At 65.1% G+C, this 20345-nt stretch overlaps 1 protein-coding gene across 1 annotated transcript in view; it reads left to right on the top strand.

Annotated features, from left to right (window-relative positions):
• The first annotated feature begins 2816 nt into the window (after positions 1-2816).
• GPC1 (glypican 1) overlaps positions 2817-20345 on the top strand; it is a 30312-nt gene continuing 12783 nt past the window's right edge. Inside the window, exon 1 of the mRNA XM_022568138.3 lies at positions 2817-3720. Coding sequence (XP_022423846.2) covers positions 2823-3720 — 898 coding nt within the window. The 5' untranslated portion in view covers positions 2817-2822. The remainder of the gene's footprint in view (positions 3721-20345) is intronic.

Here is a 20345-nt window from a genome sequence, read left to right as displayed (position 1 = left end):
GGCCCCCTTCCGAGATGACTCTGAATGGTCCCTTTCTTCTCAGCCCTCCCTTGGTATAAGCAGAGAGCAAATCCATCACACACCCACTCGCTCAGGGGCAATGCCGCTTCCTTTTCATGAGCAAACCTCTCGCTCCTTCCTCCCTTCCTTCCATTGCACCTCTGTGTCTGCACGTCTGTGCCCACACCTCTGGCAGACCAAGGCCCCAAAGCAGGAGGTGGTGGTCTTGGTTGGAGCCACAGCAGCCATGTGTGGGCTCACGAGGCCCTCCCCCGTGTAACCCGGCCCTGGCTCCCGAAGCCCTGGCTGTGTGGGGATCCCTCACCCTGGGCTGCCCCAGACGGGCACTAGATCTGAACGGCAGGGCCGGGGCAGCAAGTGGGGGCCTGGCAGAGGCAGCTGTGCCTCAGGAACAGCGGAGTCCCAGCAGCTGGCACTGGGGCAGCTCCTCTGGGCTTCATGACCTGGGATGGGGCCCCTTCCCTCGCCCAGTAACAGTGTCCACGTCTGTACAACATAAGCAGCAAGGAAGGGGGCTCTGCGGGTCGGGCAACTGGATGGAAGAGGTGAAGGAACACTGCAGGTGCACAGGCATCTCCTCTCCAGGTCCCCAAAGCCCCGTGACCTGGCAGAGCCGCCTCGAGCCGTGACCACCTAGCAGTCAGCTGCCTCCACACCTGGCCTTTCAGCTCCTTGTCAGCAAGGCCCTCTGGCAGGCGCCGACCCCATCCAGAGCCAGAAGGATGGTCCCGCCTGGCATCCCGCTGGGCCACAGGCCAACACCGTGGCAGGGCCTTCATTACTGCCTCCTCCCAGGCCCTGAGAATGGGCCCCCAGGAGCTGGGTCCACGCTGGGTCACAGCAGCAGCATCCCTCCCGCACAGGCACAGACCTCCCTCCTAGATCCTCACAGAGGAAATAAGGAAGCTAAGCCGAGTGCCACATCCAGAATCACACTGCTGACAAGTGGGAGGGCCGGGATTTGAACTCAGGTCTGTTCCGTTCGCTCCAGGACAGGACCAGGGAGCCGGCCAGTGCCGGCTACCAAGACGATGCATCTCCTTTCCTCATGTTGGCTTTCTGTCACTTTCAGTCATCAAGTGTCCTGATGATGGAAAACTGGCAAGAAACTGCACCTGGTGGGGAGGCACACCTGTGCCCTGGGAAGGACCTCCGCCCCTGCCTGGCCCCTGGCCTCCCCTCGGCCCCCTCAAGTGCATAGAGGCTGAGCACCCACGAAGCCACCCAACGTGGAGGAGACCAAGAGGAACACAGCCAGAGCCCCGCACCCCCGGGGAGGGGAGGGTGCCCGGCTGCCATTCCCAGTTCTCCTTACAGCCATTCTCCAAAGGGACACTGCACCCCTCACTTAACCGCCTCCCCTCGACGTCAGGGAAATGAGAGCTCGGATCCAGCTGGGGGCGTGTCTCCTCACTAGGGGACACTAGGGGAAGGGCCCTGTCTGCGAGGCTCGCGACCTCTGAAGGGGAACAACACAGGGACCTTGCAGGCGGTGGTGAGGATTTCTCTAGGGGATGGAGTCATCGTACACCTGGGAGGGGCGTGTGCAGGGGCCGTGCCCGTGACCACCATGTCCTGAAAACCGGCCACGCGAGCACGGCACGTGGACATTCTGGCCACACCACTGTCTGGAGGCCCAGAAACGCACTGGACGCCGACGCCACCCTGAGAAATCTCCCCGTCTGGCCAGATTAAGAGGAGGCGACAGATCCCCATAACAACGACAGTAAGTGTGTGTGACTCCATCGAGTCTCCGGCCGTCTGGCTCCCGCCCGACCCGGAAGCACGTGGCTGGAGGTGAGCTCCTAAAGAGAAGGCGGGGGCAGGGGCCCGGCGGGCACGGGGGAGGCATCCAGGCAGCTGCACCAGGCACGGGCAAGCAGGCACGGGCTGGCCTGAGCGCTGCACGGGATCTGGGAGTCGCCAGCGGGACCGGGCGGCAGGTGCGTGAGCAGGGCCGGGGCCAGCACACTGGGATAGGGGCCTCGCAGCCCCTCTCACACGATGGCTCAGTGTCTCTGGGCGAGGGGGTAGAAGGCTGCGAGCCCCCTCTGAGCCTGCTGAGCCCAGCACTCTGGGAACCCCAGGGGAGGCGTGGGGCCCTCCTTCCTGCCCTGCTGTGAGGTGAAACCATTAGCCCCCAAGTTCAAGGTCTGGGCGCCCTTATTGGTACAGGGTGGTTACCCTGGGGTCCTCTTCCAAGGGTGCCTATTTACTGCATTTCCCCCCATTTCAACCAATCAGGCAGCCGGGGTCATGGCCTGGTGGTCTCTGGGGCCTTTGCACACATATCAAGAGAGCAGGAACGGGGTGGGGGAGTGCAGCAGATGGGAAGAAAGAAACGGAGGCGCCCTCAGCTCCCGTGCCCCCGCCCCGGTCGCTCACCTCACTTCCCGCGGCCCGCACCCCCATCCTCTGCGGCTACCAGCACTGTCCACCCGCCCTGCACGGTCCCCCGCCGCCTCACTCACTGTCACGCTCTCCTCAGCCCCCAGCAATCTGACCTGTTGTCGGCCCGACGCCATCCCTTCCCCAAGAGGTCACCTGCCACCGCCCAGCGGCCCAAGCCAACGGACAAGCTTCTGCCCCCCTCGCTCGCTTCTCGAGCATCCAAAGCATCACGTGGAGGGGACACAAAACCCGCTGACGATCTCCAACAACTAATTCGTTGGTTTTGCCTCTACGCAGGAACGGGCGCGCGTGAGGTCTTGACTCTTGGCTAGTTTCCCACGTACAGCACCCCCACTCTCCTCCACAGAAAAAATCAAGTGTGAGCTGGAGCCGCGGGAAAGGTGGCTGAAATGGGCGCGGGGGCGAGGGGCCGTAAAGGGGTGCAGGCCAGGTGCGGGCGGGGGACAAAGGGGACCAAGGCTGTGGAAGCGGACGCGCGAGGCACGTGGCCAGGGTGCAGGAAGGCACGGCCTGATCCGAGGAGAGAGAAATCGGGAGGGATGCCGACTTCGGCTGGGGGCGGGGAAGCCCCTGATAGGCGCGCGGAAGGCGTGATGTCACGTCCGGCGGGGGAAGCCCTGCCTCAGCACCCCCGCCCCCGCCCCCACAGGTGGTGCCGCCGCCCCGGGCGCTGGGAGTGGAGGGCCCGCCCTCGGGGACCCCGGACACGGCCCGCGCGCTCCGGGCCACCCCGCTTCCCTCCAGCAGTCAACAGATCCGCGCGAGCCGGGCGGCCCCGGGAGCAGGAGGGGCGCCCCGTGCGCCTCGGATCGCAACCCCCGCGCCGCGCCCCGCCCCGCCCCTGCGCGCCCCGCCCCGCGCGCCCCTCCCCGCCCCTCTCCCGGGCCGCCGAGGGGCCGGGCCGGGACTGCGCGCTCGCCTGCCGCGCTCTGGGCCGCCGGAGAGAGCGGCCGGACCTCGCGCCCCGCGCGCCCCGCGCCCAACCGCCGCCGGCTTTTGTTGTCTCCGCCTCCCCTGCCGCCGGCGCCTCCGGACCGCGAGCCGAGTGCGCCGGGACCTTGGCTCTGCCCTTCGCGGGCGGGGGCTGCACGGGCCCGGCCGGGGGCGCCGCCGGCCCCGCCATGGAGCTCCGGGCCCGAGGCTGGTGGCTGCTGTGCGTGGCCGTCGCACTGGCCGCCTGCGCCCACGGGGACCCTGCCAGCAAGAGTCGGAGCTGCGGCGAAGTCCGCCACATCTACGGGACCAAGGGCTTCAGCCTGAGCGACGTGCCCCAGGCGGAGATCTCGGGTGAGTGACCCGGCGCTCCCGGGTCTCCCCTGCGCCCCCTTCTCTCTCCCGTTCTGCCCTCGTCCGCCCTGCGCCTCCGCGCCCCGAGCCGCCCTCCCTCCGCCCGGGTCTCCTCTGCTCCGCTCGGCCGCCCCCCGGCCCCCAACACGCACACCGGCCCCTTCCCGGCGGAGCTCTCCTCGCCGGGCGGCGGACCGGGCGGTTCCCGGCTCGGTGCGTCCTCCGGGACAGGCAGGGCTGAGCTGCGGGGCCGGCTGTCGGGGCGCAGCCGACAGCGGCCATGGGCTGGGGACTCCCACCGGCTGTGCGGCCCTCTCCGGGAGGCGCCTCGGGTCGGCCCGGGGATTCCCGGGGGTCCCCGGCAGAGGCAGCCTAGGGGCCCCGGGGCGGTCGGGAGCGAACTGTGCGCTCGGGGAGGGGCGGGGGCGAGGGTGGAGAGGCTCGACCGCTGCCACCGGGAAGGGAACATCACCTCGCAGGGATTCCTGCCCGGGGAACTTGTGCTCGCCTGGCACTCAGGGCCGCCTCGGGCGGGGAGTCCAGCTGCAGGTGGTCGGCGCCTTGGATCCCGCCCAGGGGCCGTGTCATTTCTTTGTAAGAGCATCGCCGTCTCAGGCGGCCTCAGCCCTGCAGCTGCCCGCAGTCCTGCCCACACCCTCCCTGCAGGCCTCTGAGGAGCTTTGGGGACTGGAGTGAGGGTGGAGGTCTAAGGATTTCACAGACACCCCCCAGGCTATTTCCTCCAACTGCAAACGCGTCCAGAACCACCGTGGGTCTGCGCGTCTGTTCAGGGCGCCTGGGACACGGTGGATGAGAGCCGAGCAGACCAGTTTCCTGCCCTGGGGAACTCCTCCCAAACTGGGGTGGGGTTGGGGAGGGGGCATTCGAGTAGTGACACGGGGGACATGGAATGACCACAGCCACAGGAGTTCTGAGCGAGAGAGGAGTGTGAGGGGCAAGTCCATGGCCGTGTCTTGCTGGGGAATGGGAGGGGGCAGCCAGGCCCTGGACCCCGGCCCCCAGCACGGCAGGACCCACAGAAGCCTCTGCCTTGATACCTTGACAGCCCCCTGCCCCGCGTTCAAGTCCCCCAAGGTAGGCCTTCCTGTGCCTCTGTCTGCTGGCAAAGCCCTGTCATTGTCAGGGCTGCCACCCTCCCTAGGGGACAGGTTTTGGGGGGCACATCTGGGTGCCTGGGGCCAGCACACGTTGGTTCATAAGCCCCGCCACCCGCCATGCAAACAGAGGAGCTAATGCCCGGGAATCCCTGGCCTTTCAGTTGAATCCCTTCCCCTGGACACCAGGGTCTCAGGGCAGCTGAGCAGCTGCCCTCACCCAGCCCCGATCTTAGACGGCACTCCAAGGTCCCCTCGCCCCACAGCTCTCCTTCACACGTCCACTCCCACTCGGCCACTGTGTCCCCGGGACCATCCTAAACTTGATCGCATCCACAGGCCTCTGTCCCAGTTACGCTGAGAGACAGAGTGGCAGAGTCTGGGCAGCCGTCAAGGGCTGGGAGAGAGCAGGGCAGGCTGGAGAAGGGGAGGCGGGGCCGGCAGGGGGCTGGGTCTTGGCCTCCTTGGGCTGGGGCTGCAGTGGGTTGGGGACCCGGGACCAGCAGAGTGCCTTGCTGCGCACGTGACGGAGGGAGGGTGTACGGCCGCCCAGCAGCTGTCTGAGCACCGTGCCAGCCAGGGCTTCAGGTGCTGCCCCGCCGGGGCCTGGACTGCGCCCCCTCCCGACCAGTGCCCGTGGCTCCTCTGTCCCAGATCCAGGGGCTTCTGGGAAGCTGCTCTCCCCAACCCCCTATGGCTTCAGCCTCCCCCGTAAGCACCTGAACTGGAGAGTGCCCTGCAGGGCCCAGGCCCCGAGGAGAGTGCCGGTGCCACGTGGGGTGAAGGAAACAGGGTGACCTCCCAAGGCAGCGGCCAGTCCTGTCCTCTCCTGCTCCGAGCAACTTGGCCGGGCTCCGTGGAACGGGCGCCCTCTGGTGGCCCCGTGGTGACACGCTGCTCTCGGGGATCCGGGCCTTTGGTCTCCTGTCCTGCCAGCCGGCAGGCAGACTTCTCCAGCCTGGGGAGCCTCCGGGGTGGACGCCTGGGCTGGCTGGTGGGGTAGAGACTCAATGCTTGCTAGTCGTTGGAAAGGAGGGAGGGCGGCCCTGGGTCTTTGGGTGGGCTTTCCGGCCTGTGCCTGCCCGGGAGAGCAGAAATGGTGTGGGCTCACGAAGGAGGGACCATCAGTGCGCACGACGGGGCTCCCGCTCGTGACTGTGTGTAGTGTTTTGGATGGACAGCCAAGCGTGGCCGTGATGAGGACGATGGTCACATCCCCTTTTACGGGCTGCACAGCCCAGGTAGCCCTCCCTCCGGCCAGAGCACTGTATGGAAGGTGAGGGGGAGCTACCTCTCCAGCTGGCTCCCTCTGCAACACTGGGGAAAAGCCCAGCCCCGTGCTGCATCTCACGCACGCACATGCACACACACGCGTGCACACACACGCGTGCATACAAACGCGCACACACACACGCACGCACATGCACGCACGCACACGGGCCGGCCATCCCCTGTCTCTGCCTGTGGGGTTGCTTCTGGTCTCCAGATGTCTCCTGAGCATTTGCTCGGCCTCCTGACACTTGACACGGTTTGTCGTGTATCTGTCTGACCCTTCGCTGAGGCCCTGGGGGCGGAGGCCACCTCTGTCTGTACTGTTCTCTAGTAGCCACAGAGCCTGGCGCAGTTCCTGGCACAAAGCAGGTTGTCAGTCACAACTTGCCTGCTGTATGCCAGCCGTGGTGGGTGGGCAGTGGGAGACGGAGGGCCTGGGCACAGGAGAAGGGGCCTGGACTTTGGGGATGGAGGTCAGAGGGGAGCGTGGGCCTGTCAGTGCAACACGGACTGGTGGGCAGCCCCTCTTCTCCTGGACCCCGGCTGCCTGTGGATTCCCCACCGAGGACCACCCCTTAGCCTCCCAGCAGAAACCACTGCTTCTCTGTGCCGTCCTGCCCGAGGCCGAGAGAGCCCTCCGAGTCTGTCCCTCAGCCGTGCGGCTCTCGCAGGCCATCTGCATACAGCCCGGCCTCACACCAGACGGTGGTGCGCACGCTGTCCTGTTCAGAGGGCAGAGGCCCCCGTGTGCCTGGCTTGGGGCCCCAGGGTGGTCCGTGGCCTCCAGCTGCTGCTCTGTCCCTTCACCACTAGAGCAGCTGAGGTTTCATCATCCCCAGCATGAGGGCAGGATACGCCCCCCCCGCGCTGTGGGGAGAACCACAGGTAGGGGGGCCACCTGCACGATGCGGCGGCCTGGCCCTTGCTGGAGCTTCAGTGCCGGACACGCCGCGTGCTCCTCCGAGGGGCGGGACGTCCTCTGTGGGCCTGGGCTCAGAGGCCAGCCCTGCTGCGTCAGCCTCCCCGCCACCACCACCCCCGACCTGGCTTCTCTGTGCCTCTGTTTCTTCACGTGCGACAACGGGAATAGTCACGACCACCGGAAGGCTGCAGGAGGGGTGCATGCGGACGCTATGCACTCTGCGGCTGCCTCAGGCGTGTCCTCCCCTCTGCCCCCCGCCCTAGAGGCCCCTGGAGGGCCTGCAGGCAGCGGCGTCTGGAACTTGGGAGCCCTCAGCGTGGGTCCCTCTGCGTGACTGTCTAGCTGGTACAGCGGATGAGGAGGGGTCTTTGCAGACCTGCTTCACAGGAAAGTAACTGAGGCCGAGAAGCCCCACAGCTTTCTTCAGGGGCCTCGGCCCACGTGGAGCTCTGAGGTCTAGAGCCCAGTCTGTTGACCCCAAAGCCGGTGGCATTAACTGCTGAACAGCCCTGGGCTCTGGAAGCCTCGTGCCACCCCAGCCTGCAGGCCTGAAATGGGGCCTCGAGGGCGGGCCCTTATGAGCCACCAGCTGCCTTCTCCTGGTCGTAGACTCCACTGCTTAGGCCGGGTTAGAGCTCCTCTTAACCGGATCGCCTCCTGCGCCTTCTCCGGGGCCGCCCTGCCTCCACCCCGACGGCTGCCGGTGACTCGGCCTTCCATGTAGCCGGGCCTCACCCTGAGCTGGTCCCGGGAGCCTGTCCAGTGAAGGCCTGCCACTCCTGCCCTGCTAGAGAGGGCTGTTCCAGGGGCGTGAATCAGGCGACCTGCCCGGGGTGTACGCAGAGGATGGACCAGCTGTGTCCTGCTGGCCGACCCTAAGAGCAGCCCCTGGCGTGTCCCCAGCACCATGCTGGGCCAAGTCCCCCAGGAGTCATGGACAGATGTCCCATCCAGGGGTAGGTGAGTCCAGAAGACAAGACAGGCCAGTCTTGGTAGACTGGTTCCATGCCGGTCCTAATAAGGGACAGCGTGAGCCCGTGGTGGACAGGGCTGCAGGGCCACTGAGGCCTCCCAGGAGAGGGACTGAGGACACTCCTGCCAGGGGGCAGGTGGGCTTTGGAGCCGTGAGGAGAGCAGAGGGTGTGCGGGTGCTCTGGGCCTGTGCTAGGCCACCCACGTGTATGGGCGCAGGTGTCGGCCTGGCTGGTCCTGGACAGGGAGACAGGCCAGGAGAGGGGCTCACCCAAGGCCACGCCGGTATCAAATCGGGCCCAGGCCTGGACATGCCCAGGTGGTGAGAGGTTGGTCAGCTCTCCTATAAGCCAGACCCTCCTCCCTGAGTCCTGGCTTGGTTCAGGAAGATTTCAGACCAAGACTCAGGGCCCAGGCCTTGCCTGTCTGATGTCTCTCTGCCTGGTCCCTGGCACCAGCTGTGACCACATCTAGCCATCAGCACAGCCCTGTGGGGTCAGGTCATCACCCACATTCGGGAGAGGACACAGGCTCAGGAGGGCGAGGGCTCCAGCCAGGGGCCACCTACCACGTGCCAGCTGGCGGCATTCTTGCCACGTGTGTCTAGGAAGAGGCCTGGGCAGGTGCTCTGAGCTGCCTGAAGTCTCTGGGCGGAGATGGTTCAGGCGGAGGTGCTGCAGTCCTCCCCAACCCCAGGCCCTACGCCCTGTCCCCAGCTGTGGGGTGGGGGCTGTCCTGTCCTCCCAGCCATGACCCCTGCACTGGGGGCAGGGCCGGGGCCTCCAGCTTTCTCGACTGTTCTTGGTCTCGCCATGGGTGCAAGGGAAGCTCTGGATGTGAGGGGTGCATACTGGCTTTCCTGGCAGGAATCTTGGAATCCTGGGTAGATTTAGGAGCCCCTGAGGGGGCCAGGCCATACCCACACCAGCCCCTCGTCTGCCCGTGGCCTCAGCGTTGTCTCCCACCAGCTCCTGGCTGGCTCACCTTCCTGGCACACGCGCCCCCTCCTGCCAGGTCGGGCCTCCCCACACCGGCCCTCGGCACACGCCCATCACCATCCTCCCTCCGGGGCTTGGCCCTGCTGCTCAGCTTCCCAGGCATCCCCAACACACCCACTACTCTCCAGGGCTCTCCCTGTTTTCCCGGGGTGCTCCCCAAGTCTGGGCAACCTCAGCAGTAAGTACGCTGAGCACCGCCCATGTGGTGCCGGGCTGGGCTGGGTGCTGGGCTCAGGCGTGTGTCCGCTTCCCCCGGCTGCTGGCACAGATGCAGCAGGCTAGGCGGCCTCACAGCAGGAGTTGATTGTCTAGCAGTTCAGAGGCTAGAAGTCCAAGATCAAGGTGTCACTGGGCTAGTACCTCCTGAGGCCGTGAGAGAGAAGCTGCTCCAGGGCCTCTCCTGGCTCCTGGGGGTTGCAGGCGATCCTTGGGGGTCCTTGGTCTGTAGTCTCTGGGTTTGTCGTTATGAGTAGGTGTCCCTGTGCTGGTCTGCTTCTGAATTTCACTTTATGGAAATGAGGACACCAATCCTATCAAGTTAGGGGCCCAACCGGTTACATTTGCAAAGACCCCACACTCAGATGAGCTCACCTCCTGAAGTCCTGCGGGTTAAGACTCTGACATATGAACGAGGGTCAGGGTTCAGCCCATTGCAGGCGTGGCACCTCACTCTTGGGTGCATCCTGTCCAGTGGCGGGGATCCTGGGCTCTGGGTATTTCGGTGGGTGGCTCCTCAGGACAGGGCCATGCCATAGGCTCAGGGTCTCGGCCCAGACGTGCACCGGGGCCTTGGTGCTGGAGTGAGGGTGTCAGACCATTCTCACCCCCACCAGCCTGCAAGCTTCTCAGGAAAATGGCCAGAGCTCTGCACCCTGTGGGCCTTAACTTCTCCAACTGAGTCCGAGAGGAGGGCCGGGGGCCGCTCATTCTGACATTCAGAGTCTGGTAACTGCCGACCCACTGATGCATCTCACTTGTCCCAGAATCTGGCTGGGCAATGAGGGGCCCAGCTGTAAGACCTTCATGGGGGCCAGGGGCACCCATCTGGGAGAGTTGTGACTCGCTGGCACCAGCTTGCGGTGGACAGGCTGGGGGTCGCCCCCACAACAAGTGCGAGGGCCCCTGAGCAGGGCACACAGCGTGCGGGGCAGGGTGTGGGGAGGGGAGGTGGGCGGGCCACTGGCTCCTGGCTCCGTGGCCCAGCCGAGGACGCTGGCTGCCGATTTGTACTAAGTGCTCCCTGGGTTCTAGAGGCTTGGCTGGATGACAGGGCAGGCCCGGCGGGCTCCATCCACCCTGCTCCCTCACCATCTGCCCTGACCTCGGCCCCCTGGAGGCCCAGCGCCCTGCCTGCCGCCCCTGCTGCATCTTGGAGGAGGAGAGCTGTGCGGGCTCGGACTCCGGCGGGGGGAGGCCAGGCGGTTTGCGACCTGGCCGAGTCCGGGGCTGCGGGGAGGCAGGAGATGGAAGATGGGGTCCAGCATCAGGTGAGGACCAGCCAGCAGCACCGTGAGGCAGGCCTCCCATCAGCTCGCGTGTCTGCAGTGTGGCCGAGCCCAGGGCCCTACAGGTGGACAGGATGGACAGGGTGGCCACAGCCGGGCCTGGGGCCAAGGAGAGCACCTGGGCTGGAGCAGGCCAGCAAGCGGAGGCCCTGCAGGCCCCGCCTTCCTCACCACTCCTTCCCACCCACTGAAGTGTCCAGGAGCCAGCCCCGGCCTCGGTCCAAGGCCCTGCGTCCTTAAGCCGTGCCCTGGCCTCCACTGGCCCATTGCCGCCTCCCAGAGCGGGCAGGACGGGGTGCCTGCAGGGCAGGCCGAGTGCCACCTGGCGCAAACACTTAGCGTGCAGGTGGGGAAGCTGGGTCCCAGAAAGGGGTCCCCAGTGCTCAGAGCCCTGTCCCTGGAGTAGCTTCTTCTCCGTGGCCTTGCTGCCCTGGCCCAGGTTTGTCCCAGGTATCTGGTGTGGGCACCGGGCAATGGTGCCACCCATTGAGGGGGTGCCCCAGAGAGGAGGAGGTCAGGGGCGAGCCCACACAAGCCTGCCTCGTTGGGGCGCTGGGGGGCATCCGTGTGGCCCTGTCCGTAGGTGCTGGGCGTGCGTTCCAGGCTGCAGGGGTGAGGTCGGCCAGAGGACAGAGCTGGCGGGGAGGCCACAGAGCTCCCACAGGTACAAGGAAAGACGGGCCCTGGCAGGCCCCAGAGGACTGAGGGGCTCCAAGGCTGGGACAGGTGGGCGAGCCCCAGGAGGGGCTGGGTGGGGTGTCCGGGAGAGGAGCCGGCCTGAGAGAGGTGCACGTGAGGACTCGGGCTGCAGGAGGGCCCGGCCAGCCGGCCGGCAGGAGAAGACAAGGTCAGGCTCCGCTCAACTCTAGCCCAAACTCTGCCAGCCCACCACCTCAAGGAGGGCCTCCTAAGCTCAGAGCTGGTCCTGCCGACGGGCACCAAACGGCCGCGCCCCGCCGCCCCGCCTGCTTGGAAGGGACGAGGAGAGGCTGGCCAGGCAGGAGGCAAGGCCCTTCACCCTCCTACCCATCCATCCATTCATCCGCTCTGTGCTCACCCTCAAGCTATGGGCCCCACCCCCGGAAGGTCAGGGTCTAGTGAGAAACCCCGCAGTTCGGAGCCAGGCAGCCACTGGCCGTATCCTGAGCCGCGTCTGCGCCCCGGCTGTTGGCCCTGGGGGTGGATTAGGCTGCAGTGCTCCCAGCAGCTTGAGGGATAGGCCAACACGTCTCCCTCTCAGGCGGGCAGCCAGGCCCTGGACAGGTGCACCTGGCAGTGACTGTGGCCCCGTGTCTCCCTGGCGGGGACATTTCTTGGGCCCGCCATCAGCACCAGAACCTGTGGAGGTCTGTGGCCTGTGCACACCTTCGGACAGCATCCCCAGTGCTGAGGACCGCTCTCTGAACCTGAGGGTGGCCGTACGGGCTTGTCTGCGTGTCTAAGCGCATCCTTGGCGCCTGGGGCCACCTGTGGACATCTGGGCCCTGTGGTGAGCCACGTGTGACGTCTGTGTGCGTCCTCAAGTGTCAGGGGCTACGGAAAGTACATCCCACCCACCTGGGACCATCTGCAGGCCCTGGGGAGATAGATGATGTCACCTGCTTCAGGACTGGCTGAGGTATTCACTCCCACCTCCCTTCGTCATGGAGTTCGCGACACACCGGACCCATAGGGGTATTTTAAAGGGACGAGGCTCTTAAAACGTTAAGCCCCACCGTCCCTGACCCCCTCCCCTGGCCTGGCAGTGGCTGCCCACAGGACACTCCAGGCGCTTTGCCGGTCTCCCTTCCAGTGACCTAACACCCAGGGACTGCCACCTCCCCGTCACTGTATGTTTGGGAGCTGCTGCAGGTCAGACACACAGCTAACCGCCCCAGGATAAAGTGGGTGTTCCCAACCGGGAGCCGTTCCCAGGGGGCGTTTTTGGTTGTCACAGCATTTAGGGGAGGGGACAGGGAGGCCAGGGACCCCATGAAGTGCAGGACTCTCCTGAACAGGTGGGAGGTGGCTTCCTGAAACGCCAGTCCCACCCCATGAGAAGCCCTTGAACCGAAGCTCTAGGCAGGATGGAGCCAGCGGCCGAGGGGGCAGAGGGGAGGGGGCACCCCTCTGCTTTGGGGCCAGGATGGCCTTGCAGGGATGGTGGTGGAGTCAGCTCCAGAAGGATGGGCAAACTGGGGTGGACAGACGTGGGTGTGCAGGCAGGTCATTTGAGGCTGGGGTCCTTCACCAGGGTGCACCGGAGAGACCCAGGTTTAGGGGTCAGGGAGTTCATGAACTTGACTGAGAAAGAAATTAACCTCCTTTTTTGCTAACCTTTAGCATCTCTTGTTACTATGAACAAGGCGTCGATAGCATTCTAGAATCTGGGACTTGGTCACCAGTGGAAACTGCTGATTTTTTCATGTCCCTTTACGTTTGTAGCAAATATCTCAAAGTACCGTTTCCACTCACCACAGCTCTGAGTCTCTGATGGGCATCAGGCCTGCAGGATGTCATAGGAAAGCGCATGGGCACCACCTCACACACCTGTTTATAATATTCTGACGGCTGCAGCACTGCAGCTAGCTCCCTTCATGATCCTCTGCGTAATTTTTTACTTCATTACTTCTTTATTCTGAGAACGGGTCTGCAGTCTTCAGCCAGCGGCCAAGGAGGCCCAGGGCCCAGAGAAGAGGAGGCCTCTGGGCGGCGGGCTGGGCCCCCAGCCAAGGCGGGAGGGCCGGTGGAGCACCACGTCTGCCCCAGGAGAGCCAGCGGGCCGTCCGGGAACTGGGGCAGAGCGGGGGCCCGGCCAGCTGCCTGCGGGTGGGGGTGATAGGGACACAGAGATCAGTCTCTCTGAGTCACTCGGTAGTGTTCCTTGAGCTCCTACTGTGTGTCAGGCGCTGTCCTCGGTGCTGAAATGCAGCTGCAATGCCATCCGCGCAGGGACTGGAAGGGTGTCAGAGGCTTCACGTGAGCTGCAGCTTTGCTGGCCACGGTGACCACGTGTTACTTTTGTAAGTTATAAGTAACGAGAAATAACGTGTGGGTTTAGACACACGCATGCGGTTTGGAACCATACATGTCCCCCTTGACCGCACAGCGAAGACCCCTCCCAGCCTGGGGCGGCCCCTGGCCCACGTGCCGCTCGGCCACTCGCTGTGAGCCGTGGCCTTCTCGCCCTGTCCTCCCTGAGGGCTTGAGGCGCTCGCTCGGCCACAGCTCCCCTCCTGGCCCGAGGGTCCCACGCTGCTCTTTCAGGGCTCTTGCCTTGGGCCCCCCACCCCAGGCATTCCTGGCCCAAGGAACCAGCCCCCACCTCCTCTGCTACCTAGAGTTTTCAAGGCCACCCCCCTGGCCCAGGGCCAGTGTCCTTTGGATCCAGTGGCCATTCCCAGTGGCGTATGTCTTAGGAAACAGGTGGAGCCCTAGCAGAAGCCAAAACCTGGTCTCCTGGACCCAGCCATCCAGCCGCTAGGTTTCAAGTCTGGCGCCATGCTCCCTCGCTGTGTGACCTTGGGCCAATTACTGAACCTCTCTGTGCCTCAGAATCCTTTTCTGTAAAATGGGGATGGTAGCAACACCTGCTGTGTGGAGTGGTTGTGAAACTGGGTTCTCGTGTGGAGTGCTCAGCACGGGGCTGTGTCCTGGGGGGGCATCACGGCAGGCGGGGGAGCCTGTTGGAGAGACAGGCCCATCCTTTCTCCAGAGGTGGCTGTGGGGAAGAGTGCCCCCTGGTGGGGAGGGAGGCCAGCCTGCGCCGGCCAGACCCAGGGATCGACCCCACCCCCACACTGGGGGTCTGAGGGATCGGGCTGGAGAGGAGGGGCTCCCTGGTCACTACTGCTGCTTCCTGGGTGGCACTGTCTAGTGGTGTCCCGTGTTCCCCTTTGGCTGGCCCTGGTCCTGAGAAATTGGGAACTGCAAGAAGAGTTGGCTGCAGGCCTCTCCTGGAGGGGCAGCCCGCGATGAAGGAGTGCTGCCCCAGCACAGGGCCGTGCCGCCAGCCAGGAGGGCTCTTGGGGCAACCTTGGAGGGTGGCAGCTGGTATTCAGACATGAATCCCAAGCAGAGGCCCAGAGGCCCTGCAGGCTCTGCAGAGACGTCGGAGGGTGGGGGGAAGACAGTGCCAGCAGGACCCCACTCACTGCCAGCCTAGGGGCCTGGCAGCCTGCATCAGAAGGGGCCTCTCCTTGCCCAGGTCATGTGGGGCCTGTCCCCGCCCCTTTGACCCCTCTCTGGGGATGGCGCTGTCTGCCCCAGGAATCTGACTGCCCTGGGCGGGACCGTCCCACCTCGCCTGCTGGATGTGGCTGAACAGAGCGGAGACCAAGACACTGGGTGCCTGAGGGAGCAGAATTCCCGGGCTGCTTAGAGACCTGGCCCTTCCCTGATGGATGCGTCAGCTTAAGCACCCTGGAGAAACTGAGCTGGAGAGGTCAGGAAATAGGCTGGCCCACCCATTCCCACAGGCCCCCAGGACCCACAGGAGGTCAGGGTCCATCTTTGGGGAGCCGGGAAGCGGGCAAATGCCGAGGTCACCTGGCTGCCCCAGGTTGGGAGCCCTCCGTGTGCTTGGCTGGTGGGGGCCCTTTCTGGTGGGTTTGTGCTGCTGGCGGGAGTGTCCCGGCAGGTGTCCCTCCCGTGCGGCGGGGGTGGGGGGGGTGGGCGTGGCCGCTGGCCCCATGGGCTCCTGCCCAGCTGCCTGACGGTGTTCAGGTCTCAGCAGCTCCTGGCCACTGACGGGGTAGTGCAGGCTAGCAGGGTGGCCAGGCCACCACTCTGCCCTCATCTTCCAGGAGACTTCATCTCCGTACCTGGGACCTCTGGGCTGCTGGTGGGCCCCCAGGTGCCCAGCACTTTCATTTCCTTCCCTTCAGTGAAGACAGGGAGGCACTCGGGCCAGTGGAAGGAGACCAGCACTAGGCAACACGTTTGAGACATTGAGCAAGTCTCAGAACCCTCCCAGCCTCAGTCTTTCCATCTGTGAGATGGGGATAACTGTATCTTCCTGTTGACTGAGATGGTGAGGCCCACCATTCTCCAAGGAGGCGGGGGGCTGTGGGAAGGCAGACCCTGCCCTCCTGCCGCTGGCATGGGCAGGGTCTGAGGCCCTTTTCCAGGGAGCCTGGAAGGCAGTGCACGTGTGTGCATGCCCACGTGTGGCGGGGAGTTGCCAGTGGGGAGCCTGAGTGACTTCGGTCAGGCTTCTCCCCACGCCCCACAGAGGCCCGGGCCGCCAGTTTTAGCAGATAAAACTACAGGAGACCCAGTTAAATTGCTATTTCAGATGGTTAATAATTTTGTAGCGTATGTCCTGAATGTTTACGTTTCAAATAAACAACGAATACATTTTTACTATAAGTCTACTCCACATATTTAGTATAAGTATGTCCCAGATACTGGGGAGGGGGCCGTGTGCTTTTTCGGTGGTGAGAGGTGCATAGTAGAATTTCCCGTTTTAATGACTTTTACGCGCACATTCAGTGGCGTGAAGCTCGTCCTGCTGCTGTGCAGCCGCCGCCAGCACCCACCCGCAGGAGTTCCATCTTCCCCCACTTCGCACCCATTAAACACTCACTGCCCCCCGCCACCCCGCTCTCTTCAGTGCCTGGGAATCACCATTCTACTGTCTCTATGAATTTGACTCCTCTGGGGACCTCATTTAAGTGGAATCATAACAGTATTTGTCGTTTCGAGACGGGCTTCTCGCGTTCAGCATCATGTTTTCAGGGTACGTCCACGTGGCGGTGTGTGTCGGCACTTCGTGACTCAAGGCTGAATGGTGTCCGTTGTATGGATGTGCCCCGTTTTGTTTATCTGTTCAGCCATCAGTGGACACTTGGGCTGTTTCCACCTTTTGGCTCCTGCAAATAATGCTGCTGTGAACAGGGGTGGAAAAGATTCTGTTCAAGTCCCTGTTTTCAGTTCTTTGGGGCCAGATACTTTTATTCTGAAAAATAATGCATCGTTTCTCTGAGATGCACAGTTGGCTGTGTCCTGGCTGTATCTGCGCCCAGGCCCTCCCAATCGTGCCTTTGGGGCTGGGCTCGGTGCCCCGACACCGGCGAGCTGGGTGTGTGCTGCGCACGGAGGTGCTGCCTGGGCGGACGTGCTGAGTCAGCAGCTGGGGACCATCGCACCCCGAGAACTCCCAGGGCCCTCCGGGTGGCCGTCTGCATGTCGCCTGCAGGCAGAGCGTGTCTGTTCCTGCTTCAGCCGCCACCCTCCTGCTCAGGAATTCCCCTGGGACTGGAATCAAGGGAGGTCTTGCGATGGGAGAGGCGGGGGAGGCCAGGATGCTTCTGTGTCCCTTGCAGCACTCCAAGCTGAGTCGCCTGGGCATGTCACTCTAGCTCCGTGTGTGGCGCCGGCAGCAGTAGAATGGGAGAGAGCAGTTGTCGTGAAGAGGAAAGGATTCTCAAACCCGGAAATGGCTGAGACCCTTGCAGGCACCCAGTGAGAGCTCCATCTCATCAGGAGGTGGCCGGGGCCTCTGGAAGAATAAGGGAGTCCTTGTGGACTGTGAAATCACCCCCGCGGGCCCCCCTCGCACCAACATGCAGATGGCTGTCATGCCGTCTCTGGGGAGGGGTCGGGTCGGGGAGGTGCTGGCTTTCCAGGGGAGGGGGAGATCTGAGGCTGCGGCTCTGGGGCAGCGCTGCTGTTAAGCCTCATTTCCCTGAATGCCAACACTGCACAGAGATCCTTTCTTTATACATATTTGTTACTCAGCACCAGGTCCAGCCTGGATGCTGGGCAGAGAGGCGAGAGGAGAGGAGGCTCCCACCAGCAGGCCGAGCAGCTCTCCTGCTGCTGCTGAGAAGGGGGGCCAGTCGGAAAGCCCCCAGGGAGGGCTGCCCATGGTCAGGGAGGTTAGAGGCTAGGCAGGTGCTTATGCCCAGAGGGACCTGGAAGGCTTCCTGGAGGAAGGGAGAGGTGAGTGGGCCTTGAAAGAGAGTAGGGCAAGGGAGAAGGGTGCGTGAGATCAAGGGGTTAGTGGAAGCAGCAAGTCAGAGCTGGATGCCAGCAGGGATGGCCATGACCTTGGAGATGGCTGCCAGGCTTTGTGGGGAGTGGCTCAGTTGGGGGTGAGCGGCTGAGCCCCTCTGTTCCTTCCCCTCTGCATTTATAGAGCCGGTGCTGGGCATGGGCCTGGGACTCAGCCTGCCCCCGAGGGCTCCCTCAGTGGCACTCAGGGGTCTGCTCTATATTCCGGCCCAGCTGAGAGTCTGTGCCCTCTGCCCGTTCAGCCTTCCCGGCGTGGATGGATGGGCCTGCGTTGGGTCTTTGGGGGAAACTGGCTGAGAGGACCCCTGGGCCGCAGTGTCCCCTTCTGCTATTCCAGGATCTCCCCGGTGGACACGGCAGAGGCAGGCGGCATCAGTCCATCTCCTGGGCTGCCCCCTGGCCCAGAGGTTGGGTGGACGGGCAAGCTAAATGGGAGAGCTGTGCGGAGCCCAGGAGCTCCCACCCGGCCCCTGTCAGGAATGGCTATGTAGAGTCCTGGGTGAGTGTCCGCTGCAGCTTGGCTTGGGCCAAGGATGAGAAATCAGCGCTGAGCTTGGCCTGGTGGGTGAGGCTTCCAGGGAGCATCTCACTCCCAGGCCCCATGAGAGAGCCTCCTGCCCTGCAACCAAGACCTGGGGTCACGGGCACAGAAGACGCCCCTTCATCCCCAGTTTGTTCTGAGGCCACGGTGTGAGCCCTGATCCCTGAAGCACTGTGGGGAGGCCAGTGGGAAGAGGCCTGGCCTCTGAGCCAGAGCTGCTTCCAGGCCCACCTCCGGGGGGCCCACCGCCTCGCCAAGGCACCCCCAAGCCCGGTGCCTGCCGGCAGGGTGGCCTGCCCGAGGAGGGGTCCCTGAGCAGGAACCAGACAGCAGAGAGCGGCCTTGTGAGTTACCGGGTGGAACCCCCTTCTTCGGGGGCCCTCAGTGTTCTGGGCCGCCTTGGAGAGGGCACTTCGCTCCAGAGCTACCTGTGCAGCACGTGTCTCCGTGTCCCTGTGCGGGCTGGCCGGGGTGGGGGCGGGGGAGGGGGGACCCGGCGCGGCGGCACTGCGGGAAGGGGGACTCAGTGGGTGGTTTCTCCAGCGGGTCTGGCAGGCACGGCGGAGGCAAGGAGCAGGGCTGGGGCTGCAGCGAGGGGAGGGGATTGGTCCTGGGTGTGGGAGGGTGAGCCAGGAGGAGGAGGTGGCTGAGCCAGAGGAGGGCGTGGCCAGGCGCGGTCTGATATTTCCTAGAGAAGCAGATCAGGACGTTAGGATGGAGGCCCAGGTCCTTGAGGCCAGAGGCTGGGGGCTGGAGAGGGCGGGGAGAGGATACGGGAGTGACCGATGGTGGCCCTTGAGTGCCCAGACAGCAGTAGGGATCTGGTCGTTGTCATGCGGAGAGGGGACTCCCAGGCAGTGGGCTGTCACTCTCCTTCGGAGGAGAGAGCTGACGCCCCTCCCATCACCATTCTGGGATGGGCCCTGGCTCCCCTGCGCACCAGACTCCAAATGGGGAGCAGCCCCCCGTAGGACAGGGCGGCAGGAGCCTGGCGGGCACCGGGTGGGCCTCTGGCCGTGGGAAGCTCGGGGGCCGAGCGCGGCTGCCGAGCCGGCGGCAGGAGGGGTGCGGGGCGGCCGCGGCGGTTTCCTGGGAGACGGGGGCGGTGCCGAGCGCAGCGGGGCGGGGGCAGCGGGAGGAGGCGCGTCGCCGCGCGGGGAGCCGCCGCCCTCCACGGTGCGCGCCAGTGCGGCTGTAGTGCCGCCCTGGGAGGCGGCCGCGGAGTCCTCCAGCCGGTCCCTCTCGGCTCCGCTTCCGCGCACCTCCTCCAAGCCCTCCAGCCCGATCCTGCTCATCCGCCTTTCCACGGGCGGACCCCGAGACCCCCACGCACCCGCACCCGGCGTCGCGCGCCGCCCGCCCGGACCGCCGCCGCCGCCGCCGCCACCACCGCAGCTGGGGACGCCGCCGCCGGAGCTGCCGCCGAGAAGGGGTTTCGGGCTAAGCCCGGGCGGTGTCCGCGGAGCTGGGATCCAAGCCGGTGACCCCGCCCGGGGCCAGCCGGCCGCCCGCCCTATACCCATTTCCATCTCCGCCGGCCCACCGCATCTCCATTCGCAGGCCCACTACCCTCACCTCCACTCCTTCCTCCTAGCCATCTTCATCTCCAGCGCTGTCGTCCCCCATCACCACCGCCAGAACCCCACCTTCAGTCCATGCTACCCCGCCCTCACCCTCACCCTCACCCCAAGCCCTCGTCTGCGCCCTCATCCATTTCTCCATCCCCTTCCCGTCATGAGCCCCCTCGCCAGTCTCCGTGTCCACCCCATCGATCCCTCATCCTCAGTGCGCCCATCACCAACCCACCTCTCCTCCCCTCAGCTCCCCACCTTCACCCCATCTTCGCGTGCCTCCCGCTGTATCCCCGCAGCGCCCCTGCCACCCCTCCCCGTCCCCATCTCTTCCTGCAGCAAGTCCCCCTTCCTCTTCCGTCAAACCCATTCCCTCCCCTTCGCTTGCGGCAGCCCCTGCGAGCCCCCTCTCCTGCCACCCCCGCCAGGGCCTGCCGCGCCCACTGCGGCAAGCCCCTTCCCCGCCAATCGCGTCGCCCTCCTGCCCGCCCCCCTTCGCCTGCCGCAGGCCCCGGCGGCGCGGCCCCCCTGCTCTCTGCGCGGCCGCGCCCACTGCGCCAGCGCCCCCTGCTCGCTGCGCCAGGAGCCAGGAGCTCGGCCGCCGCTCCAGACCCCCGCGCGCCGGCTCCTGCGCCGCGGCGTGGGGCCCTCGGTCCTTGGCTGGCAGCGACTGGCGCCCGGGCGCTCGGTCTTTGTCCCGCCGCCAGCGACGCAGCCCCTGGGCAGCGGGACC

The sequence above is a fragment of the Delphinapterus leucas genome, chromosome 8 (genome assembly GCF_059928025.1).
Source record: "Delphinapterus leucas isolate spDelLeu-1000000601 "Yukka" chromosome 8, BTC_Dleu_Yukka2, whole genome shotgun sequence".
Lineage (NCBI taxonomy): Eukaryota > Metazoa > Chordata > Mammalia > Artiodactyla > Monodontidae > Delphinapterus > Delphinapterus leucas.
This window is presented reverse-complemented; position numbering and strand designations above follow the sequence as displayed.